The sequence below is a fragment of the Rhinichthys klamathensis genome, unplaced genomic scaffold (assembly GCF_029890125.1).
Source record: "Rhinichthys klamathensis goyatoka isolate OS25496 unplaced genomic scaffold, OSU_Roscu_1.1 h1tg000066l_1, whole genome shotgun sequence".
Classification (NCBI taxonomy): domain Eukaryota; kingdom Metazoa; phylum Chordata; class Actinopteri; order Cypriniformes; family Leuciscidae; genus Rhinichthys; species Rhinichthys klamathensis.
Window position 1 is genome coordinate 740,151 of NW_026606609.1, and position 26,403 is coordinate 766,553.

The window sequence follows — 26,403 nt, forward strand, 5'->3', positions numbered from 1 at the left end:
ACGTACAAACACACTCTAGCTCAATGGTTCAGAGTAAACTCTGCTGTCTTTATAGCAGAAATTTGATCCTGTAAGCTCATCTGTGAGAGGGTGCATAATCTGAAATCATTGTGTTCTTTTAAGCCTCTTATTTGTGTACTTAAAAAAAAAAAGATCCACATACAATCAAAATTGTTGCAAAAAACAGCCCCTGAAACACACAACGGGGTGTTTAACGCCGTTTTGCAGATGAGCGAAGTCTGCTCATCACACATGACAATGAAAAGGACAAAACTCTCACATCCATTAGATATGCTGTCGATGTACAGTACATGTGTTGTCAGGCCAGGTTGTTAAGGTAAAACCTAAATGTGAAAAGTAAATGTGTGTGGACTGGAGTTTGTGGAAAAATGTTAATCTTTCTAAAATAAAAAAAATATTTGAAGTTCTATTAATCTGACAAAATCCTTTAAGGAAATCCAATGTACTTATTTAGAGAAAATCATAAATAAAGCAAGTTTCAATTTAAGTTTTTTTTTTTAATTAAAATTAAATTAAATAATTAAAAAATTATTTTAAGTTTTCTGTTGGTTTGGTTTAGGGTTTGTCTAAAGTAATTCTAATTAAAATATGTTTATATCAGAATTGACAACAGAGGACTTAAATGCTGTTGTCTTTGGTGAGGTGAGTTAATTATCTCAGAATTACAAGATATTTTTTCATGAAAAAAAAGTTTTTGCTCTGTTTTTCTGAAATAACGAGTTAATTATCTCAGAATTATGAGATACATTTTTCTTGAAAAACATTTTTTTCACTCTGTTTTTATGAATTAATGAGTTACTCATAATTTTGAGATAATTAAGTCATTAATTCAGAAAAACAGAGCAAAACCTTTTTTCCATGAAAAATTATCTCGTAATTCTGAGATAATTAACTCGTTAATTCAGAAAAACAGAGTAGATTTTTTTTCCTCAAGTGAATGCAATACGCTTCCGTACATTTCAAAGGAGGCCGCAGGATGAACTCATTTAAAGGTGCTGTTTGTAATTTTTTTTGACTGTCCTAAAGCACAAAAATACCATAATAGGTTTGCAGAGATTTAGAAAACATGTCAAGTTCACATACTTGTTTCTCCGAAAAACAACGCTACAGCCAGTTATTCCACTTTGAAATGTTCCGTGTCGGAATGTCTGTTTGTTGTTGTTTTTTTATCTGTGTGATCCCGCCCACTTCCAATTTACCCAGAAGTATTTCGACACCCCTGGTTGCCAGTTGGCGGAAAACACAGCGTATTGTAGACACGGAAGCCAGCAAATTAACTGGGTCAGAGATCGCAGATTCTACCAAAGCCTTAGCATCCATCTAAAAAGCTGTATGACCAGAGGCATATTAAAACGCGGATAAATCAACTCATAAACTCAACTCATCATTGTAAAACTGAGCTTTTTCCTGTTGTGTTTCCTCAATCTGGAAACCAACATGAGCGTCGCGTCTGAGCAGGAGGGGGCGGGGGAAACAACTCTCTCCAATATTTTGAATTTGGACTGAAGTACCATTTCAACAACTAGCTGTCAATATTACATACTGCACCTTTAAATAAAATAAAACATAAATACTGTATATATATATATATATATATATATATATACTGTATGTATGTACATCCTTTCTAATCAGCCACCAAAGACGATGTCCATAAAAAGTCCAGTTTGCAGTAACTGCAATGGAAAGATTGGTGGCTGTTCTTCATCACCTCTGTTTTGTCTCTTCTTTGTGGAATGCAGATTTCAGCCTCTGCGCAGGTCTGTGATTGGCTGCGTTCTGACCAATGAGAAGCAACTAGGGACTTATCTTAAATGAAACTTATTTGGAAGCTTGACTTGAACTTTACACCACTAAATGTTGAAAAAGTAAACGTTTAAGAGATCATGTGTGACAATTCTGCCAGATGTATGATTGAAGCCAATGTTGTATAAGGCTCATTTCCTGAGATACAGGCCTCTAGCACCATAGTGGCGGTCGATCCTGCTTTCTATTATGAGCTGTTCATGTTTTGCCTCCTGTCGGTGTGAAACGGCGGGGTGTGCATGAATTGTACACACTTGTTGAGTTCTCGGTGCGCACGTGTGCTGCTGGTTTGCGTTATAATTAACTTTGTTAACATGTTAGATGTGACTTTTTGCCTTTTTCATCATCGGAGTCAGAACTCACACCTTCAAACTACGCCACTTTCTAGAGGCAGCTGAGTAAGTAAATGAAGGAGCAAAGGTTGAGCAAAGGAAGCTATAAATTGATCCCTGCTGGACGCTCTACTGTAAAGCGGTTATATAAATAGGCCGTTGAGTGCAAGAGTGAGTTCGGATGGATGAGCTTTGTTTTGCCCTGAACTCCTAGTTCCAGTAGAGTGTACGAGCTCTTGAGTGTCTAGTATGAGGATGAAAGAAATCATTAAATAGAGTCGTGGAAGAAAGTAAACTAGAGCGGTCGGTGTAGGAATAGATTTACGATTGTTGGACTAATGGAGTTTTACTTTTTTAAGATATTCAAGACATTTTGAGGTACACTACTGTTCAAAAGTTTAGGTTCGGTAAGACTTTTTAATGTATTTTAAAGAAGTCTCTTATGATCGCCAAGGCTGATTTCATTCATTTGATGTGAAATATTAGTAGTACAATTTAAAAGAACTGTTTTCTATTTGAATACATTTTAAAATGTAATTTATCTCTAATGGCAAAGCTGAATTTTCAGCATCATTTTAATATGATTTGATGCTCAAGAAACATTTCTTATTATTGATGTTGAAAACAGTTGTGCTGCTTCATATTTTTGTGGAAACAGTGATACGTTTGTTTCAGGATTCTTTGATTAATAGAAATTTCAAAAGAACAAAAGAAATCGTTTGTAAAATTATAAGTGTCGTTACTGTCACCTTTGTTCAATTTAATAAGCATTAATTTAAGAAAATAAATCTTTTTGACCCCAAACTTTTGAATGCGTTGTTTGTTTGTTTATTGTTTGTTTTTGTGACATTTTGACTGATGTGTTATTATTTCAGCGAGAAACCATTATACTACTTTTATGGGTTATCTTGGTTAACATTATTATTTGCATATTTATGGAGTTAATAAGACAAGTAGAATACAACCTGTATCTCTATGAAATGATTTTACAGATACTTATGCAGTGATCATGAATGACAGGAAAAGTAATCAAAATTCATTGGTCAAAAAAGGGTGGTAGGAGAAGCGTTTGATTGGTTTACTGTATTCTTGCATACGAAATTCGAAACAAACCTTCATAACTCAGGGTTAAAAAGCCCCTTTCAAACGTCTGAAACATTGTTTAACACAGGCTTAAAAAGACATTAACCCAAATCCTAAAATCTGACCTTCTTAACCGTGAGTTTTAGCATAAAAACGGCAATAAAATGATCTCTTTAAAAAAAAAAAGCATTGCATTTTAATATTCACAATGCTGTCTTTCTGTCTTGAAGGTGAGTCTGGACTCTCGCGTGAGGGAAGTGATCAACAGGAGGTTACAGGATCCCACCCCTCACATATTTGAGGATGCACAGCTGCAGATCTACACCCTCATGCACAGAGACTCCTACCCACGATTCCTCAACTCCTCCGTCTACAGATCACTGGTGCAGGGGGGGTCGCGCTCCTCGTCTGAGTCATAGACCCCCGACCCCCACCTCTTTCTCTCATTCTCTCCATCCCATCTCTCTCCGTCTCGCTCATTGCACAACCACTCGAGGAGAAAGTACTCCTTTTTCGTGTCATCACGGTCGGATTATCCTTTTTGTTTTTTGCTCAGTTCATGTTCCTCTCTCATTTTTGAGGGAATCCCACATTTCTTCTGAACCTGCACAGACTGAAACTGGAAGACACAGGGTTGAAAATGCAGTTTTCATTTTTCCAATCCTCTTTTTCCTCCCCTCGTTCCAGCATCAACTACTGATTTTCATAGCAATCTTTTTTTTTTCGAGCAAACATGCTTCACTACTTGTATCTCCTGACGTCTCTAGTTGAAGAGAGCTGAGAGGGCCTCTGCAATAACATACACTGGAGTGGCATGACCGATCTGCTCCTCTCTCTTCACCCTGACCTGTCCACTGTCTCTGTGCTCTGATTGGCTCTTTGAGGCGAGGGCTCTAGAGGTGATTGGTGGCATCGTAAAAGAGAGGGACAGCACTTTTTCCGGGTGCTAAACAAATAGGTACAAAAATATCCACACACTGTTTCGAAAGCAAATCAATTTCCAGGCCCAGACGGAATCTCCGGAACTTTCCGGATTTTCTGCTCTGACTTTGAGGGAAAATCTGCGGAATTAATTTAAATGTGATTTTTTAAAAAGTGTACTAAACTCGTACTGTTAGCTGAAAACATTATCAACTTAAATTATGTTTCAGATTTCTGTGTATTACAGATTTCGTTTGGGCCTGTTTATTTCAAAGAACAGATAACAACAACTTAACAACATAGGAGAGAGAGGAGGAACACCATTTTTAGAGATATTAAATAAAACAAACATGACAGAGATGAAAGAACGCCATGGTCTTAATTAGACTGGTCACTCACGTATTAAAAAGAGTTTTTTAATGTTATTTATTTTGTTAAACTGTGACCTGATTTGATTTTCTTGTACAAAAATGAAAGAAAACCTGGAACATATACGCCATACCGAGCAAACTGTTAGTGGTGAGTGCTCAATCGCGCTGTTTCTCTGTGTGCAAGCGAGTGACTGAGTGTGTGAAAATCACAAGTCTCTCTGGCGCCTCCTGAATAGCAGTTTCTGGTACTGCAGTTCTGCAAGCTGATTCGCTTCAGTTCTGCGGAGCTGTTTCTCAATGTTCCTGCCTTTTCTTCAGTCGGAAAGGCAAAAGCAGATGCTCTTAGTCAACATCAAATCAAAAATAAATTTATTTAACTACTTTTATTAGTCAGTGCACATTATTCCACAGAAAATAGTTTGTCTTGGTAAATGTAAAAAGTTGTTCTGCCTCTAAAACAACTTTCTAAAATGATGGCAAAATTAAATGCAGTTATTTAATCCCCAATTTATGTCGTTGTAATAAAAGTTCATGAATAATAATATAAGTTAATAAAATAATATAAGTTAATAAAATAATAGCGAATAACGCATTTGAATTTAAGCGTCATACCTCCATTGGAAATCTTGCTTTTTGCATTATCAAGTCATCACAGTGTTTTTTTCTGTCTGTTTTTCACACAATGTACATTTTAATGTGTCAGAACAAGAAAAAGTATTTTATAGTATTGTACAGAAACCTTTTTTTTTAAAAAGAAGCCATTAGCTGCTGTAAAATCCATTTTAAAATTCTCTCGATTCCTCATTGATTTCACTGGTCCAGTACACTTCATCTAATCACGTTTAATGCTCGGTGTTGCATCTGCACTTGTGCTTAAACTCATTTCTTTTACAGATGCCTTCAACAGCCTCTGAACCCACTTGATATTAAAGGGATAGTTCACCCAAAAATGAAAATCCTGTCATAATTTACTCACCCTCATGTCGTTCCAAACCTGTAAGACTTTCATTCATCTTCAGAACACAAATGAAGATCTGTTTAATGAAATCTGAGAGATTTCTGTCCCTCCATTGACAGCTGCGCAACTACCACTTTGACGCTTTAAAAAGTTCATAAAGAGATCGGAAAACTAAACTAATACATATGAATTGAGGGGTTTAGACCACATTTTCTGAAGAGACAAGATTTCTTTATATGATAAACAGATTTAAATGAATTTAGACTTTTGTTCACATTTAAACATTGATCAGTGAACATAAACAGAAGCTCAACCGAACCTGCTTGATGCGTATTGGTTCTCGTTGAAGCTCAAACGTGCTGCATAACACACGAGAATGAACCTCATTCACTTCTCTCAACATCAAGCGAACATTCTTGAGCTTCCGTTTATGATAACTGATGTGTGAGTTGATGAATGTTTATATGTGAATAAAAGCCAAAATTAAATCGGTTCAGCGTATGAAGTAATCGCGTCTCATCAAAATATTTGGACTAAACCGCTCAATTCATATCGATTAGTTTTACAATATTTTTATGAACTTGTTGAAGCGTCAACGTGTCGGTTGCGTAGCTGTCAATGGAGAGACAGAAAGCTCTCGGATTTCATCAAAAAGATCTTCACTTGTGTTCCGAAGATGAACGAGAGACTCTTAAGGGTTTGGAACGACATGAGGGTGAGTAAGGACAGAATTTCATTTTTGGGTGAACTAACCCTTTAAGAAAATAGTAGGAATATCGGAGAGTAACCGGTTTGATTGATGTTAACACTGTGAGCTGTGATACCACTCCAAACGTATGCATCACTAAATATTTCATAATGTGAATATGAAACCAACCAGTACTGTGCGAGTGGGTCCACAATAATAGAGTTTTGTTATAGAGTTGGTCTTTTTATATCAGCACTGATCGGACATTTTCCCCTGTTCTTTTGGTTTGAGCAAATAAGTCTTAATATCAGATCTTTCATTTCACATTGAAATGAGGTAAATCATCCACATCCGCCTGGTACTTTCAGGATTTGGTTCTTTGTAAATATATACGTACAGAAAATAAATGTATATTGAATTAAGGACTCTAGTGGTGATATTTCAAGAGTCATGTGTAAATTTAGAGGAACTTCATGTACTGTAGTACCAAAAAAAAAAAAAAAGACTGATGCCTTTTTTTTCTTCCATCAGTTGTGCATGAAGATGTACATTTTGGAATATGTGTGTACAATATGTGTGTATATGGTTATATATGAACATATATATATATATATATATATATATATATATATATATATATATAGTATTGCTCTTATTGTCCGACATGATGTGACCAGTCTAACTTAAGCCAGATAGAGAGAGAGAGAGAGTGTGTGTGTGTGTGTGTGTGTGTGTGTGTGTGTGTGTGTGTGTGTGTGTGTGTGTGTGTGTGTGTGTGTGTGTGTGTGTGTGTGTGTGTGTGTGTGTGTGTGTGTGTGTACGTTTGTGTGGTAAAAGTTAACTTAAGAGAATAGGAGAAGAGATGTCAATGTCATTGCGGCCTTTGACAGCGAACACTCAATTACACAGGGATATTCAGTTATACAAAGCTCTTTAAAGACACGCTCAATGAGGGAAGCTTACTGGTGGACCTCTTAAAATTTCACATCACTTGCACTTTGCGTTCACACTGAAAGCGGTTTAGAGGTCACTTTACTATACTGTATCAGCTGATCAAATGAGCACCACTGTTCACTCCTGGTTGTCACTGTTCATTTTTGCATAATGTTAAACTGTCACTCACGTCAACTCAAATTGCCAAGTCACATTGAAAGTTAATTCAGATTGCTTTGCAAATCGCTGTCAGTGTGAACGCTTTGTAACCAATGCGATGCAACAGATTTAAACGTTCCCAAAACCGATAAGCTGATCTTTTTCATGTCATGGCTGATATTAAAATTCCATACTATGTCAAAATAAAATAAAAAAGATTAAATACTAAAATGAATTGATTAAATGATACAAGTGAATTAAGGCATCACAACATTAAAATGTTGAGTATAAAATGGATATTAATTTATGGATATTTGATCATTTGGTGCCAAAGATAACATTTAATCAGTGATATTTAATTATTAGTATTTTTAAAGATTAATCTACACTCAAAAAAGGGCAGACTTTTAAGATTTATGTAATTGAATTGCATTTCAAATTTTCATCCATTTGGATTACACATTTTCAACGAAATAAAAAATAATGATTGTGATGTATATTTGTCAGTTATACATACAGTAAATGTAACAGGAATGATTTATGCACTCAAAAATAATTTCATAATTTATTTGAGCTATTTGCATCTATTTAATTTAATTTAAATAATCATTTTCAAAATGCATTTATTCAGATTGCTTATAATCTGCATACGTCTGTTAACTGTGAAACCAATTACATTTATTCCATTAAAAATATGAACATGGTTTACATATGGCTAGCTGTGGAACGAGCAATATTAAATTAGTTCAAATGAATCAGATTGAAACAAACTGGATTTATTGACTATATATATGTGTAAACCTGGTTATTGTGTATTTAAATCACATTCACTATTATTACTATTACAGATGTCTTACCTGTTTAATTTATGACTGAGAAATATGCATCACATCTAAGTTTGATAGTTTATGTTAAAACTGTGTACTGTAGTCTGAATGGATGTACATTTTACATGCAATTAATGCAAATTCATGCCTAACTATGTTTTTGTCTGTATATGTAAAAATAGCGGAAACGAGCATCACAATATAAATATAAATTCTCTAATATCTGCCAATAACCAATATGGTTCCAATATTCCATGCATATAGAAAGAACGCAAAATGAATGCATCTCAACATGGGAGTGTTTGAATCTGTTGTATCGCTCACTAGCAATTGTCCTCGTGTTCTTTCGACAGCTGCACAGAACAGACAGACTTTCACATACTTGTATTTGATTGGAGACAGAGACTGTGACCTAGAGCTGCTTATGTTTACATAAATTTCTTTAAGGTGCCAAAATTAACCTAGCCTTCTAACAGTCTCAAACTAGGCCATATGTGTGGAGGAGTGAGTCTGTCAATAACTGATGCGTTTGTTTCCATCATCTGCATTACGCCATCATCAAATGGTCACTTTGTTACAATATGTTTTGGTTTTGTTGTCACCTCACACGCTAGTCTTGGCATCTCATTGGCCTTCCCTCACTCTTTCTTACGTTCTCTCCGGTCACTCTGTGAGGTTTTCTCTTTGGCGTGTATTCTCACGAGATTTGCAGTGCCATGACATACAGCAGTGAGAACGGTCCCTGACTCATGGACTTCTAAGGACACTTATTTATTGACATTATCATTATATTTTGTATTAAAATAAATCAAGTTATGTTTTAAAGAGTATGTTTATGGATTTCTGGACGAATTATTTTGTTTATTTGTTTCCCAAAGTCTGTGACCACCATTACTGTGTAACCTCCCCTCGCCATTGGGTGCCGTAGCAGGACGCCCTCTTCATGTTGTGGTTGGGCCGAATTGAGGTCCCTTTTATCCCAGGCCAGCTCATTGCCGGAGATGATTTAATCAAGGACCCGTCTGTAATATTCCATAACTTTTGACTGCAGATTTTTTTTTTTAATGTTTTTTTTTAAAGAGAGGATATGACTATAGTGATAATAATAAACATGTATGTGTTATTATTCATTTACAGCTTGCCAAGAGATTTAATTTTACTGCAGCCTCCAGAAGGGGTTTTTCAAACTGTACTGAACCCTTAACTTCTTAAAGTCACTATACAAATCTAAACTGACTATTTCTTTTCTTTTTTTTTTCAGAATAGTGCAGTATTTATTATAAATTATTGATCAGTGCACATCATTATTTTGTTTATTTTTTTAATTCACGTACCCTTGTAATCTTTAATCAAAATAACTTCCCCTAATCTGTTCTCTGATGATGCGTTTACTGGTGTGAGGGCGGGACAACCTGTCACATCACAGCAATAGCAAAGCGCAATGATCCAATCAAAATCAAGTCCAAATTATACCTATATTCACTAACCTAGTCAAGTATACGACTAGTGAGAAATATGGAAAAGAATAACATTAACCCAGGCTGCAGAATCACTTTTGCTTAATTTTAAACGTGAAAAGACCATATAAAGTAATATGATCTACTGTATCCCTCTAAATAGTATTTATACTTAACTTGACCCCCTTCTGCACATCTGGTTTTACTTTAAAGAAGTTGACTGGGATGTTTGTGAATTTTTTTTTGTAGGCTATATAGCATTAAGAGCTCTAGACTGTCTTCCTCGCGTTACTGTCAGTTAGTTACACACGTCACATGTCTCATTATTGTGTTGACTTGATCCTTTCAACTCTATGGGCTAACCGTGACCGCATAGCCTACAGTATCGAAACCAGTGTGAAATGCCAGGTTAGTATCCTTAAATGCCCAGGGATTTTCTCTGGCTTTATCCTTCTCGCTGCCATCGCTGAGCACAAATATGTCATATTGCCAAAACAAACACGGATATCAGTCAGGCGGCTCTACACACTCCGCTTCTGCCGTGTAAGTGACCGCTGACTGAAACAGTGAATGTGCCTATTGCACATATATCAGCACTGTCCAAACATCTGTGTCGGATAAAGTTTGAATGTATTTAGTAGGGGGGGGGGGGTGTTTTTTTGTTGTTTTTTTTAGCCAAAAAAACACATGGCTAAAAATGCGAGACGGAAATACCAACACAGAGACATTTTTCCCTCCCCCTTCAAGTTCCACAAACATTCCTGGAGTTGAACATGAGGCTTAGTTCAGGCTGCCTTTCCAACATGAATCTGCCGGTGATAAAGAGAGTGACCCGTCATCTGGACAGAGATGAGTAACTCTTCAGGAAACACTCATTAAAACAGATAAGTTACCTAAAAGGTGGTTACAGAAACAGACCCTTTATAGACCAATAAATGAGAAACTCGCTCTGTGTAGCCTACTTGAAGTTGACACGAAATACATTTTAAATATATTTTGTAAATGCATAATATTTAAATTAGGCTATTGTAAATGATTCATCCATGTTTCTTTAAAAAAAAAATGCCTCCATTATGCTATTTTTAAAGGTTCCTAGTTTTGTTTTGGAGGTCTCCTACAGGTTTACATGAATCAAAAGTCAAAAATCACTTTAATTTTCTCATAATATACATTGAAGCATCACCTCATTTCTCACAGTCTGAAAACAGTTTGCTCAAAGAGCTTCCTCTGCTCTGATTGGTCAGATGGCCCAGTCTGTGATTGGTCAACTGATTGCAGCGTGTGTCAGAAAGGAAACGCCTATTTTATATGAAATTTAGGAGGTGCTTGATACACGGTGATACTAATGGGTAACTGTGGCGTCGGTTTTTCCATATCAATTTTAGTGCAAATCTTCATCTTTTTGAAGAGCAGCGAAGTGGATTTGCAGCGCTGAAAACAGCATCTTGTCGACAACACAAACCAAACTCTTACAGCTCTCAGTTACAACTAGTGTTTGAAGGCGGGTCAAATTAGACGTTGTTCGCGGGCAGCCAATGAAAACCATAGGCTGGCATTATGCTAATTTGTTTTATTGTTATGTAGGTACAGTATGTAGCAGGAAGCGAGACTGGAATTGCTGATGGCTCGTTTCACCAGTTCAGAATGGAGTCTTTACAACTTTGCAGACCTTTTACTTTCACAAATAAAATAAAATATTAGTTGAAAAACTTGAAATGAAAACTAGAAAAATTGCCTTGGCTATAAACTGAAATAAGTTTAAAGGTGCAGTGTGTAGATTTTAGCGTCATCTAGCGGTTCGGTTGCGAGTTGTACTAATGGCCCAGCCCACTGCTCAAAGAAGCTTTCGAAGAAGCTACGGTGGCTAAAATGGAACAAACATATCGTCGTCTGAGACAGTAGAGAATAGCCAGAGTAAGCCAAGTTTCTGTACCACAGTCCATTATAAACCACATCATGGACAAAGTTTACGAAGCCATAGTCAGGTGAGGATCAAGGGTCTTAATATATAATATAATAATAGTAATCAGCTGATTGTCTCACGAACGTAACCAGCACATTTCTCCCCACATAGCAAACCCATAATACAGCGAGGGAGAAGAACCACATGAAACTATCCAACTATATATTTTTTCTAACAGGGTATTAAAGGGGTCATATAATGCCATTTTTGTACAAGCTAATATGATTCTTTAGGGTCTAAATTAAAAGTTTGTAATATACTTTAATTAAAAATTCTCATTAGTATTGTAAGAAAACACTTATTTTACCTGGTCAAAAACAGCTCTGTTTTCAGCACGCCGTTTCAGTGCATATGACTTTAAATGATCATGAGCTTTGCTGACTCCGCCCCTCTGTTCTGTGCGTACACGTTTGTAACACAATACCATAACGTGTTGTTCATTATAAACGTGGGATTATGAATTATATGGAGAACGTCGTACATAGAAAACATGCAGTAATGTACCCTGAGTGTAAACCTTAGACTCATTCATCGTGAAGCGATTTGCAAAGAAATAAATATTAATATAAAGTTTAATAAAACGTTACACTCACTTCAGTTGTTCTAGAGGTTCAGCAGGAACACGAATATCTGCTACCGATTCTTTATTCAGGAGCAGCTGCTTAGCAAAACCAGCTTTATACTGATCCTCGTTTATAAAGCAGTCTGCTGAGAAATGATTCGCGCAAACATGAGAGCATTGACGACGTTGCTCGTGGGGAATATTCCCTTCGAAAACAAACTCAGCCACTGCGTCTTCAGCGGTTCGGATTTAGGAACATTAAAATGACTGCTGTGTTCGTTATTACACCCAAGAACAGAACACCACAATCGCTTAGACGCCATTCTGCTCATAGACAGTGCTCCAGCATATCAACAATGACCGCGCCGGTCCGCGTGGACTATGATTGACAGCTCTCACGAGCGAGGGCGGGTCTGTGTTGAAACGCGCCTATCAATCAACAATCGCGGGAGGGGCGTCCGACTGTGTGACGTCACACGGTCGAACGGCTCGATTTGAGGCAGGGGAAAACATATAAGGAGATTAAAACAAAACCACTGGATGGATTTTTATCATTATATGATGGTTGTGTACAGGCACTGCCAACACACATTTCAGTACAATCAACTTGAAAAAGTGCATGTACCATTATATGACCCCTTTAAAAGTTTAGCTGGCTAATATGAGCTGTTACTGTGGCTGAGGTGGTTAAAGCGTAAAGTATTGTTTATACTCGACGTGTCCGCATGAGCGCAAAGGTGCGCGCATCCCCTAGACACCATTTACTACACACAAATTAATAAATAATAATGAATATATTACAAATATTGTTTTTTTTCTCTGGTTTTGAAAACTCTTCGCGATCGACTTAAAATGCTTCCAAGATTGACTTGTCGACCGCGATTGACAGGTTGGTGACTCCTGTAACGTTACTGTTTTACGGTCAATAGTACTAATCAGCTGATTGTCAAAGCCATAACACAGCGAGGGAGAAAAACTAAGTTACATGAAACAATCCAACTACATATTTTACACCACTGACAAGGGAAAAGTCACTACTCACGGTGTCTATGGCTGGCTTCTAGCTTTCTGCTGCTTCTCTTTCAAGGTAGTGACGAAACGCGCTCTGTAGCGCTGTTTGTTCGCGTTTGGCTACGGTAGAAACATGACGTCACAATATGTCGACCTTCATAGAAGGGGGTGCCCGCGGTTATGTAGATATAAATGTCTAATTCTAAGGTTAATAAAAACATAATGGCTCATTGAGTAAGGTGTTTATACACCACTGAACACATAGTTATGGATCTTATATTGCATTTCTGTCAATAGATCCTCGGAAATATTACACATTGCACCTTTAAGTTAAAGCACTAAACTTATTAACTAGAAATAAAGGAAAACTAAAACTGAAATAAAAATAAATAGCAATATTTAAAAAGATAAAATTACAAAAACACAGCATCACTTAAAATAAACAAAAATTAACATGAAAACTAAAGATATAAAAATAAAAGCCTTTCCGTTATGTGTAGTCTGAACAGCTAAATAAATAAATGGTTTGAAATATTTGCATGAACTGATCAGATCAGATTTCATTGTTGTTTTCCCCGCATTTGCTGTGCATCAAGTCATTGCTACTTTATTAAAGCATTGCACATAACTCATTTTTGATGAGAAATGAGAACAACTCAGTCTTAATGTTACAATCCTCCTTTCTGAAAAAATATGTTACAATCCTCCTTTCTTCTTCACCTGAGGCTGGGTCCTACAGACTATACATTCATGGTTTACTACTCCCTTGAAAGGCCTGGAAACTTCCTCCAAACACTGCGCATTTTAAATAACCCAGCTATTCATTTGAAATCAGCAGATCTAAATGCTTGCTTAGTGACCCTTTAATTCCCCCATGACTGGGGGCTATTTTGTCCCTTGAACACCCCTCTGTGGAGACAGTTGCTCGGGAGATTCTCACCCTATTCTCCAACCCATCACACATTCAAAGCTTTGTTTTCTTAATGATCTGGCAGGTACTAAACCCATATGTGCTGTTATTTAGGAAGACCTTCCATGATCCCTTCCATTCAAAACCAGGATCCTCAGGATCAATGACATCAAACACTGGATTAAAACACCGTATTCATGTTAATACATCACACAGATGATGTCAGTGGAACACAGTTGTTGAGTGTTTGCTCTGAGAATTGTCTGGCTGCTCCCTCTAGTGGAAAACATCTGAAGCACAATAAAAAGAAGCAGCAGACTAAATATAGAATACCTTCAAATTCATTTACTCACCTCCATGTTTTTCAAATGTCACCATTTGATTATTTTTTTCCCCTGTGGAAAATATTCCATAGTGTCTTCTATACAATGATATAGTCAATGCAGATGAGGGATATTGAGCTCCAAAATGTGACCCATGCAACTCGAATATACCAGTGATACCACGATGTAAGTGGTTCCACAAACATCAACATCAAAACAATATCAAACATCATTGGTTCCAATCGGCATTGATGTCAAACCTGTTGTGATGTGTCCTAGCACCATATTTGACACCCCACCGTTCAAAAGATTGGGGTCAGTAAGGAGTTTTATAGATTTAATAGTTTTATTTAGCAAGGACGCATGAAATCAAAATGGATTTTCGAATCATAATTGACCGAAAATATCTTTTATATAACTTTATATTCATAAAAATGTATGATTTCCACAAAACTGTTTTCAACATGGATAATAATATGAAACGTTACTGAAAAACACAAGAGTAATATGGCTACTGAAAATGTAACTTTGCCAACATTTTTTTTATATTTTTAAAGATATTTCAATCATGACAACTCTCTGAATAGTTTTAGCATATGTTTAGTTATTTTTATGTTATTTTAGTTTTAGTATTTATTTATTTTTAGTTATTGAATATGGCAATGTTAATGTATTTGGTCTTGGTAGACTAGATCTGTTTCGCTGCTGCTTCAGAGCAAGCATTGACTTACTGCTAATAGATACACAGACGCGCTGCTGTGAGCATGTAAGATATGTTGCTGCTGCATACATAGACATATATCATACAGGTGGGTCTCGAGGGACGAAGTGAAGTAAAAAACAATCCACAAAATATTTCTAGTCAAATTTACTGAGGCAAAACAGTCAAATTCATATAATACATATGAACCTTCAATCATGTACCACATTCTGATTTTCTCTTTGTCTGGCTGTCTACAAGAAGCAAACTACCGCCTACATTAAGACTCAAATATTAACCGTTATCCTTTAAGACTTCCTAAACTCTGGAAAAGCAACCAACCGTTCAAGATTTGGTTAAATAAATCATCTGCTAAGTGCATAAACTGCATATACATATGAAAAGCACACGTTCAAAAACAAACAAACAAACAAACAAAAAAATTGTAGGAATGGGTACAAATCTTTCAGCAATTACTTGGCACTCAGCAAAAAGGCACAAGCGCTATATCAAAAGGCAAAGCAAGAATGAACAAGCCAGCTGACTTACTGAGTCTACGTTATCGGCAGTGCATGAAAGGCAATGACATTACACCAGTAAAAAATAATAAAAAATAATACAGAGCAGGTTTTTGAAGTAGCAACACTCATATATTACAAAGCTATGAAAATGAATGTATCAAAAAAAGACATCAGATTTTTTTTTTTCTGAAAAGAAAAAAAAAAAGAGTTCCTTTCACTATGAATTCAGGTCATCTCTTCATATGAAGAATCCTGCTCACTTTAGTCTTTAGCAAAACTATGAAAAGAGAAAACAGAAGACAATAAATACAGTATTCAAAACATGTTTCCCCCTCGCCCCTTTAAATGAAGAATAATAACTAGTGGAGTATATTGAATATCTTGTTTTCTAATAAAAGGATATCAAAACATCCTTAAAACATTTACCAGCAAAACAAAATAGCAGAACTGCAAGATATGCAAGACCTTTTTTCAGATACATTGAATATCTATTATGTATACAGTGGGGCTAGTAATCACTTTGTATATTTCTTAGGGTGCAATTACATGACAAATATGTACTGAAAAAGGAAAAGGTTTTCCTTTGCGTTTTTTTGCGTACAGACGACAATGTTGTCAAAATGTGTTTCATATACACAGGCCAGTAGGTGGCGATGTCACTTTGTAAAGAAACGACTATAGACTGAAGACGTAATACGCATGTGCATGATGTCAATGTTTCACAAATGTAGAAAAAAAAAAGAAAAAAATCTATTAATGGGTATAGCTACAGTAACATCTTCAGCTAGTCAGCTTGAGATCCTTTCCATCTAAACTGGTTATATATCTTTTAAGCCTAGTAGTGAATATTCTATGAGCAGTAGGATAATATTAATCTGCAGAGCAGGAGCACAACCAAAACAATGTTCTTCTGCAAAATGCATGCAATTTTGTTTTAAAACCGCTAGAGGGCTTTAAGGTACAGTGTACCTTTTAAAAAAAAGTCAATTTCTATACAGAGACACCTTGAAATCCTAACAAAAAGAAGATTTAACAAGTGTGGCTTTTACATGCTTTGTGACAACATGCCCCAATTGGAGTCTGCCATTTCTCTTTTACGAAAATTGTAGCATTATTTTATAAGACAAAACTAGTCATGAAACATAAAAATGTAAAAAGTAACAGAAAAAAATACAAACTCATTGTTTTGGGCTTAATGTAAAAAAAAAAAAAATTATTTAAAAAATTTTATGAAAAAAACAAAAAATGTTCTGAGAACAGTTCAGTAAATATAAGTTAATATCACTATATAGTTTCTTTTAATGTAAGCCAGTGAGGTTTTATTGTGTGTTCAACAGCTATAGCAAAAATATACGTAAAATATTGAAGTACTTTAACAGGTGATTGAAACTGACATCTGCTAGGGCAGTGGTTCCCAAACCTGTCCTCACGGCACCCCAACACTGCACGTTTTCTTTATCTCCCTATTCAAACACACCTGATTCAACTCATCAGCTCATTAACCCGTGATAATGAGCTGATGAGTTGAATCAGGTGTGTTTGATTAGGGAGATAAAGAAAACGTGCAGTGTTGGGGTGCCGTGAGGACAGGTTTGGGAACCACTGTGCTAGGAAACACCAGCATGTGTGTAATTTTCCTTCTGATCTTATCCACCTGTTTCCGGGGGGGCGCTACTGTAAAAAATAAAGTGGGTGCAACTTCCGGCCAGGCGGCGGAAGTAGCATTCCAATGGTATTTTGTGTGCTATTTAGCAGAGGCTAGGTGTTTTTCGGATAATGTTTTACTATTTAAACTAAGTCGCAAACCTTTATGAGAGATGTCGTTACGGAGCTCAGGGACAACATGTGCTGTTCGCGGTTGTACATAGGCCTATAACCGGACTAAACTAATTCAGTGGCAAATTTTATTATCCAACAATCTTAGACTAAAGATTTTAAGTGAAGGCTACGGTGAAGCAATATATTTAGAACATGAATGACACACAGTAAACATTTCATAGTATATATAATATAATATAGGCTATACATATATTTCTCAGGTCTGTGAGGCAAGTAGACTATGCTCAGTTTCGGTTCATTTATGAGACGAGCTGCAGTTCAGGCGCCGGCGCCTCCGTGTCTTGATTATTGTCTGCTATATTTACTTATTATTTATTAAATCCAGGTAATTTGTTGATGAAACATTGATTAAAATTAAGATACAATTAATACAAAACGAAAATGAATACATTAACTTTAAATAAAGGCTTGCTTTCCGTTTGAGGTCTCTGTGAACGTTTTAAAGCACTCTTTTAGTGCCGTTTTCAGAGAACTGTCACGTCCGTAACATTGTTTTTTCCTCATAAATGCGAACATGAAAAATAAAATAAAAAGAATATTTTATGTTCTGTGGAGAGCCAACCCTTCTTCATCCGGTGGGTACTTTAGGTTTGCGCAGTGTAATTCACACATTTCACAGAATTAAAAATATTTTGCTACCTAAAAGTTAAAGATTTTTGTGTCACGTCCCTCATGTGTATTTCCCTCATATTAAATATAAAATGCATGTGTTAGATTTTTCTAATGTCTGGACTCCTTTATTAATGGAGTATGATATATACAGAAGTTTCAATAGCCTATATTAAATGCATTTTCTGAGAATTTATTATTAATATTTCATGTTTTGACTGCATGTCACGTCCATAACGCTGGATTTGCCCAATGTTAAATAATTTAACCTCAACTAGTTTTGTGGTGTAGGTCTACGTATTTTATAATGTTAACTTCAATAATACCAATAGTAAAGATATGGTAGCTATATTGGATCTGGACGGGAAGGATATCTCTGGGAGTTGGAAGGGGTGTGTCATGATTCTGCCTTCTCTGCACCGCGACACATTGTTCGTGGATCTGAGTATCGCGATTTCGGTTTTATATCGCGTATCAGCCCTATTTAACATGATTCTTTTTTATTATTATTTAGGAACAAACGAGGGTCTCTGTTTAAGAAACGCCGACTCGTAGCTGCAGGTTCCAGAGCAGCGCATATCTTCAAGTTTAGCCATAACCGAACATCCAGTTTAACTGCCACAAGTTGATCTTCTTGTAATAAAGAACTCATCGTGGAAAAACATTTTCATTGCATTTTTAATTGATAAAAAGTTAAATAAATTCAATAAAACATTTTAATATAAATATTAATGATTAATCGATAGTCGAATGAATAAATGAGTGTCACGTCTCGCTTTTTTACTTTGAACCGGAAGACGCGTCCACTTTTGACGCAAGGCCTCATGGGACGTAGGAAACTTGTGGATAGTTACTGAAATATAAACCCTGTGACAACTAACCCCATTCTCCTCTCTATATTTTATCTTGTTCAATAGTCATTTTTCTACTTGTTTTAAATATAAACCTCCTAAAATTGATAATTTCCTTATAGCCAATTTATGCAGTCAGTAATGCTGGTAAACTTTGAATGAAGTACCGCTGTAAGGTTAGACTACAGTGAATAAAGACTGCCACCATGTGGCGACATTGTAACATTAATACATTAAGTTTATCAGTGGCATAAATGGATTTGACAGTTTTTAGGTCTTCAGTAACCCAGATTACTCTGAATACTGCAATACGTGTAGGGTAATCTTACCTTCCACCGGTTTCCACACTCGTTGCACAGCACGAAGGTGGTCATGGGTTCATCTGCACTGCGTGTCTGGACCTGCGGGGAGAGACTGCGCGTTACATTCCTGCTTGTTTCACGCTTCAATGCAGCTTTAGCCCACTTGCAAACTTCCTTTCAGACATGCAAACGGATCAAAGCACAGAAATGTGGGGCTTTTTGTGTTTCAGAAACTTGATCCGCCCCCATTTTCTTTTTTAAAGCGTGGCTTAACCCTCTGAGTACAAATACTTGTGTAACCTACTGCTGTGTCACGCTCAGATTGATGGCTGTTTTTTTTTTATAATGATAGCAAGTATAAACGCTTCTGGTTATGAAACAGTCCTAAAAGCTTGTGAGAAGTTGCTCACAGCATACCTGAGTGTAAGTGCAGTTCTTGCCCCTGCATTTTCCACAGATGAACATGTCAGTCTCCGTGCCGCCCACTTTGGAGAGCTGGTGCTCTCGAATGGACTCCTTGGTCAGCGCTTTCCTGATCTCTTTCAGCTCTGCGCTTGCCATCTCCTGTCAAACACGCAATTTACACAAACACGCTTCACATCCTGCAGAGAAGCTGCAGTTTACTAGACTTTAAATGGCAGGTAGTCTTTTCTTTCCTATTGTGACTTATATTGGAGTGAAACGGCCTATCGAACCAGACCAGTAAACATGTCATCAGAGAAAAGAAGAAGTGATGCTACAGGAGGGAGTGGAAGTTATAGTATATTTTAAAATAAACAATAATGTGCACTGAATGAATACTGCAATATTCCATAAGAAAAATAAGAATTGTCATTTTAATCTCATGGTGGTGACTTACACTTGTCAAGCCAAAATCAGATCCAGACGTACCTCAGCTGTCATACTGGCGATGCGGTCTGGCGAGATGTTGCCGCACAAGACGTTCCGGCGTAAGTCTGGGTTTTTCTGGTCCTTGAGGTTGGAAATGCGACTCCTCAGTCTGGTCTTGTACTTTATGTCAGTGGATTTAAACTCCTGGTAGATACGTGTGCCATGAAGTCCAGTCAAGGAAGCACTAAGTCGTTATTTTACTTTCTCCTTTCAAGGGGAAGCAAGCAATTTTTCATATATTTCAAATATTTATATATATATATATATGCAGAGACTACTGCAAGTAAACCCATTTGTTGGCGGCTTTCAATGAAAAGTGTAAACACTGTGGAGCCATCAAAACATTGTTTAGGGTAATAGGTCAAGGTTTGGCTGATTATCACGACCCCTGCTGGTAGATGGGTTGAACTACACAATTTGCAGGCAAAATGCATCTTTATCTATTCAGTTTTTGTGTATTCAAAATAAAAGTTTGGGGTCAGTACATTATTTTGTTTTTTTGTTTTGTTTTTTGTTAAAAGGACACATTTTTAAAAAGTGACAGTAGACACATTCACACTGTAACAAATATTCCAACTTCAAATAAATTCTGCTCTTTATATTCATAAAAACAAATTATCATGGTTTCCCAAAATATATTTAAATAAACTTTTTTTTTTTTTTTATTGTCAAAATATTTCAGAACATTACTGTTTTACCAACTAACTGTGGTAATGAGAAGGATATAATCTTCAATCTGTGCTGCCAGGTGTTCACAGTCTGCTCCGATTGTCTGGTGATCACCTGAGAAATATATACAAAGAATAACTTCCTTAAAATGTAAAACCAGTTTATGCTTAACACGCCCCTATTATGCTATTTTAATTGTTTCGGAGGTCTCCTACATGGTCTCCTACAGATGGTCCAGTCTGTTGTGATTGGTCTACGGCTTGCAAGCGTGTGTCAAAAAAGAAACACCCATTATCTGAATTTCAGCGGCATCCTCAGCGCTTGATACAAACTGTTACGGTGGTGCTGGTTTTTCCATATTAATTCCAACGCGAATCCTCATCCTGGTGAAGTGCAGCAAAGTGGATTTGCAGCGCTGAAAACAGCATCTTCTTGGCATTGTCGACAACACAACCCAAACTCTTACAGCTCTCAGTTACAACTACAGTGTTGGAGGGCGGGTCAAAGTAGACGTCATTCGCGGGCAGCCAATGAAGACCATAGGCTGGCATTATGCTAATTTGTTACATTGTTATGTAGGTGTGTAACAGGGAATTGGAATTGCTGATGACTTGTTTCACCAGTTTAGAACCGATTCTTTCTATTAGGGGACAATAACTCGATTCGTCATGCACTTTGATCTTTAAAACTTTTCAAATCTTTCACATTCGCAAACAGCTATATTACACACTGCACAAAAGGTAATATTCGAAAAAGCATAATAATCCTGGAACCCTAGGTTCTATCAGTAAAACCAGGACTTAATATAATAAAATTACATGTATTCTATATAACTTATAAATACATGTATAGTAATTCATCCACATAGTAAGACCTAATGAGTTGTGTCAACTCCTCATTTTATGCTATAAACCATTTTGTAAGGTCAAAACCAATATTTATGACAAATGTGAACATGTTTTACTTGATTTTCACTAAAAACAAATGTATATTAGAAATGTATATTTCTAAATATTAAATAACTAAACTAAAATACACTGTGTAGCTGAAATTTAACTGAATTAAGTAAAACCATTACATTCAAATTAAATCCCAACATGAAATCGAAACAATAACAGATCTCGCCCTTTGGTCAACTTTTGTAAAAAATACATTTTATAACACTTAATTTCAACATTTTAGTTCCCTTAATTTCACAGTTAGAGTTCATGTAACTTTGTTTAATTAAGTGCAATGAACTTTCATTTATAATTGAGTAAAATGAACTTACAATTACTTGTGTTCATGGCTTACCATCAGTCTGTAGGGCCGCCACCAGCAGCTCTCTGCATTTAGTGCGCACGCTGTCTGTCGTGACGGGTGCAGGGGGGAAGGAGGTGAATTTTGGGGTGACTGGGGTGGTGGGAGTTTTTGGCGTCTCTTGTTTGTTACTAGTCAACAAGAGGAAACATTTCACTGTTTTGTAAAACTTTACTTTATTTGCCACAATTACTATAATAGGATTAAGAAGTTGCTATCTAAAGAATAAATGTTTAATTTGTCCACATTTTTTAATAGTTAATGATGCTTTTTAGTAAATGTAAATTAAATAAAGTGTGATATGTACAGTCAAACCAAAATTTATTCAGACACCTTCAACATTTCTCACATTATATTCTCAGTTTATTCGCTATAGTTTAGAAAATGGTAATAAAATATGACAAGAACTCAGTTCTCAAATCAGTTGGTTTTGGCCATCCTTCTGTTAGTCTGTCTCACACATGAATTAGGTTGAATAGCTGTCAGCTGTTAAATTTAAGTACACAATTAGATAATACCAATTTAGGTCAACCAATTACCCGCAATGCTTCATTTTGTTCAGTCTGTGGTGTAAAATGGTCGCATTAGCAATTAAAGAAAAAAAACACTGAAGCAAAACATGGTCAGCTCAAAGTGTCTGAATCATTTTTGGCCCCAAATTTTTATACATTTTACTGGTAGTCCACTGTATGAAGAATTTTTGGGTATCATATGTCACAGTTTACTTTATTTTCCTATCCTCACTTACATAAATTAACTAGTGTCCTGCACCCACTAGTAAAAAATATCAAAAATGATATCTGAATATTTTTTGGTTTGACTGTATATATCGGCCATCTAAAAATACAGATCCAATCAACCACTAGTGACAAGTAGCTTGAAGATTATGTTCTTAAACAATCTTTTTTTTTGTTTTAAGAAACATGCACAGATTAATTGTATGGAAGATTATTTCTGCCATGGAATAAAAATTGTAAAAGATCATTTGGACTTTTTCATCTCACAATTTGGACTTTTTCCTCACAATTACGAGATATAAACTCGCAATTCTGACTTTCTCGCAGCTGCAAGTTTATATCTCGCAATTACGAGATTATATCCTGCAATTCCGACTTCTTTTCTTGCAATTGCAAGTTTATCTCTACCAATTCTGACTTCTTTTCTTGCAATTACCAGTTCATATCCTGCAATTACCAGTTTATATCCCACAATTCTGACTTTTTTCTCTCGCAATTACAAGTTTGTCCCGCAATTCTGACTTTTTTCCTGCAATTATGACTTTATATCTCGAAATTCTGAATTTCTCTCAAAATTATGAGTTCATATCCTGGAATGTTGACTTCTTTTCCTCATAATTATGAGTTTGTATCCCGCAATTCGGACTTTTTTTCCTTGCAATTAAGAGTTTATATCCCACAATTCGGACTTTTTTCCTCACAATTACGCGTGTATATCCCGCAGTTCTGACTTTTTTCCTTGCAATTACAAGTTTATACCCTGCAATTCTGACTTGTAGCAATTACCTCTTATTTTTTATTCAGAGGTGAAAACAAGCTTCCATAGAATTGTTCACAATAAGATCTATAATATGTATTTACAAAATAGATCCCACACACCTGGAGTCACTGGATCCAGGACAGTCTTTAGAAGACGAGGACTGGAGAGGAGATCCACCTTTTTTCTTCTCCTCTGATTTAGCCTCAGAACCATCTACATGAAAGAAGATTCACAATCCAGCTTTAACATTATACACACTCATTGCATTTACTATCAACAAGTTAACTTGTAACATCCTTAAGATAATAAGAGCAAGAAAGCAAACAGACAGCAGCCTTGTGCCACCACTTTTTCAAATGGAAATCTTCCGTGTCCTTCTCAATCATTTTCATTCACTCAGGGAAACGCTTGTCTAAAAGGTCTTATTTAAGATGTCTGGGTGTGAATGGAGATGCAGTACCCAGCAGTTTCTTCCAGCTCTTGATGAGTGATTTGGCCAGTGTCTGTACCTCCTCTTCCGAGCTCTGCTTCCGCACTGCATTCACTGACATCCCGATCCGTGTCGACTGCAACGTGCGCCACATTGGAACAATGGGAAGATCATATTTGTTATAATAAATTTAACAGTGGACTATCACAAAATCCAATTTGTGGTATATTGTAACTTGATACATTTTGTTCTAAAATTACCATCCAGTAGCTCATTACTAAGCTTTGACTAACTGGTCACTCTTCTGTATAAAATGCTCAAAAGAGAGGGGATTGTAAGTAAATAAAAGAATGAGCAAATGTCCGCGTGAGATTTTCAGATTTTGACCAACATTTAGTGTTAGGCATGATATCCTTTACAATTCTAATCACATTACATCAGGCATTGATCTGAAAAGACTAAAGGCCCGTTCACACCAAGAGCGATAATTATTAACATTATAGTTCTAAAAAATATATATCATTCTAAATATAAATGAATAGCAGAGTAATAACAGAGGAATGAATATGTTGGAACCACTTTCAAAACAATTTGTTTCCAGCTGATGAACGATAAAAACCTCTGACAGCCAATCCTGCTTTTAAGAGCTTGAGCATTTGAAGCGACAGGCGACGTAAACTGCAGCGCGTGCTTAGAATAAACAGAACAATATCGTCCGCTGGTGTGGACGCTAATATAGTTATCATTCTCTTTACAGTTATCATTCTTGGTGTGAAGGGGCCTTAAACAAACATCTTTCCCCCAGTGTATTCATTTTTCTTCTGCATGCAGCTGCTCTATTGTGTTTGAAATTCTCCTCAGGTCTGTTTGTCTGTACATCAACTCCACTCATACATACTGACTGAATCAATATACTACATAACACTACAGTAAACAAACTTGTATAACATGCATATAAAGTTGAAAAATATATTGAATACCACATTTGAAAAACACAGTGGCTCTGTTCAGAATGAAATACTAACATACTGCAGCATGTACTGTGTACACTGTCTACTATTTTCTTAACTAAAATGTTTATTTTTATTAATTATATATAATTTGCATTTTTTTTTAAATCCTGTATTTTTTTTACCAATATAATCAAATGAGTCAAAAAAGACAGGATTGATTGATCATAATAGAAATGGAAGGCCGAGCACATCACATTGTGGTATATACCATGCAATATACTACTGCACTTTTTGACAAATCTAATTTATCCAGATACTCTATACATGCATACATTTTGCATACTACATAGATTACATACTATACACTGCGGAAATAGTACAATCAGTCATATAGCCAATAAGAACAAAATCATGGGATTCCCTGACTGGAAGAGAAAGAGATGATTATGTAATCCAACACAGCACATGCTCTTGTCTCCAGTCCAGCTGAGATACCTGTAGGGTCTCTAAAGACATCTTCATGTTCTTCAGCTCCCGAAGCAGGTCAATAGCACCATCCTGAAGATAAAAACACATCGAGGAGAAAAGACAGTTACACAACAACTTCTCAAATGCATTCGTAAACACTGGCTTCTTCGACTATAGGTTGGGTCATACATAGAAAAACACAGCCAGTCTGCACATAAATGCTGTGTTTTGGGGACATAACTGGGACTGACTGGCGTGAAGTGTTGGATAAATGAGTCTTTTGTTTCCGCTGGAGAAATTTGGAGAACAACCAGCTGCCAGCTCATCACAGTTATACCCAAACGCTTCAAACATGAGAGTATAAACGCCAAATGTGTGCTTGTGTATGAAAATTGACCAATACGAGCCCGGTGGTTGACTGGATGAGGATGAAACAGGTGATAATCACAGTAGATCTCGTGCTTGTTTATGAAGACAAACAGAAAAGAGCGCGTGGATGAAATCAATAGTTCTTCCCTATCCGTTTTTTCAGATGCTAGGAATAAAGAAATATGTCACACTTACAGTGTTTTTCTTGTGCACCATTTTGTCCAGCTTCTTGGCGATGCGCTCCACTTCTTGGTCCTTCGCCATGTTTACAGGTTTAGGGCCGTTTGATGGCGCCCGATGGACGTGCCTCCATTTATGTGTGAAAATGCGCCCGTCTCTCTGTGTGTGTGTGTGTGTCTCTTTTAGTGGCAGTATGAGAGGAATCCACTGCCTTTCTCTCCGCTCTCGTCTGTTGTTTAGCGATGACCGATTCGCGAGCGAATTGTTCTTTTGAATCGAATCTTTTCAAACGAACCTGTTCATAAAATCGGTGTGAACGACTCGTTTACGAATCAGACTGAATCAGTTAGAGTGGTTCTCGAGTCAACTACACACCGACACAGAGAAACCAAGAACCGCGTCTTTTTCAGTCAGGTTTAATTCGTGAGCCAAGACGAGAGGAGCGAAATGATAGCAAGGACATTTGAATGACAAATGAGACGGAAGGTACGTTATTTTAA

At 36.4% G+C, this 26,403-nt stretch overlaps 2 protein-coding genes across 8 annotated transcripts in view; one reads left to right on the top strand and one right to left on the bottom strand.

The window, feature by feature from the left end:
- rgs19 (regulator of G protein signaling 19) overlaps positions 1-4,409 on the top strand; it is a 57,930-nt gene extending 53,521 nt beyond the window's left edge. For all 7 annotated transcript variants that reach the window (XM_056249999.1, XM_056250001.1, XM_056250000.1 and 4 more), the window contains one exon: positions 3,473-4,409. In XM_056249999.1, coding sequence (XP_056105974.1) covers positions 3,473-3,661 — 189 coding nt within the window. In that variant the 3' untranslated portion in view covers positions 3,662-4,409. The remainder of the gene's footprint in view (positions 1-3,472) is intronic.
- A 10,769-nt stretch (positions 4,410-15,178) lies between these two features.
- On the bottom strand, positions 15,179-26,161 carry tcea2 (transcription elongation factor A (SII), 2). The gene is made up of 10 exons (XM_056250007.1): positions 25,919-26,161; positions 25,382-25,444; positions 23,964-24,069; positions 23,623-23,716; positions 22,001-22,137; positions 20,765-20,821; positions 20,039-20,193; positions 19,565-19,711; positions 19,175-19,246; positions 15,179-15,823 (listed from the first exon to the last, which is right to left on the bottom strand). Exons 1-10 carry the CDS (start codon positions 25,985-25,987, stop codon positions 15,815-15,817), a joined length of 909 nt encoding a protein of 302 aa, XP_056105982.1. The 5' UTR covers positions 25,988-26,161; the 3' UTR covers positions 15,179-15,814.
- Positions 26,162-26,403: the final 242 nt, after the last annotated feature.

What these genes read in the sequence shown, in the direction of transcription:
- tcea2 (XM_056250007.1), bottom strand. Translation starts at nt 25,987, where the DNA reads ATGGCGAAGGACCAAGAAGTGGAGCGCATCGCCAAGAAGCTGGACAAA. An exon ending in TGGTGCACAAGAAAAACACT is followed by an intron (nt 25,445 to 25,918) that starts GTAAGTGTGACA and finishes TTTTATCTTCAG; the next exon opens with GATGGTGCTATTGACCTGCT. An exon ending in TGTCTTTAGAGACCCTACAG is followed by an intron (nt 24,070 to 25,381) that starts GTATCTCAGCTG and finishes CGCACGTTGCAG; the next exon opens with TCGACACGGATCGGGATGTC.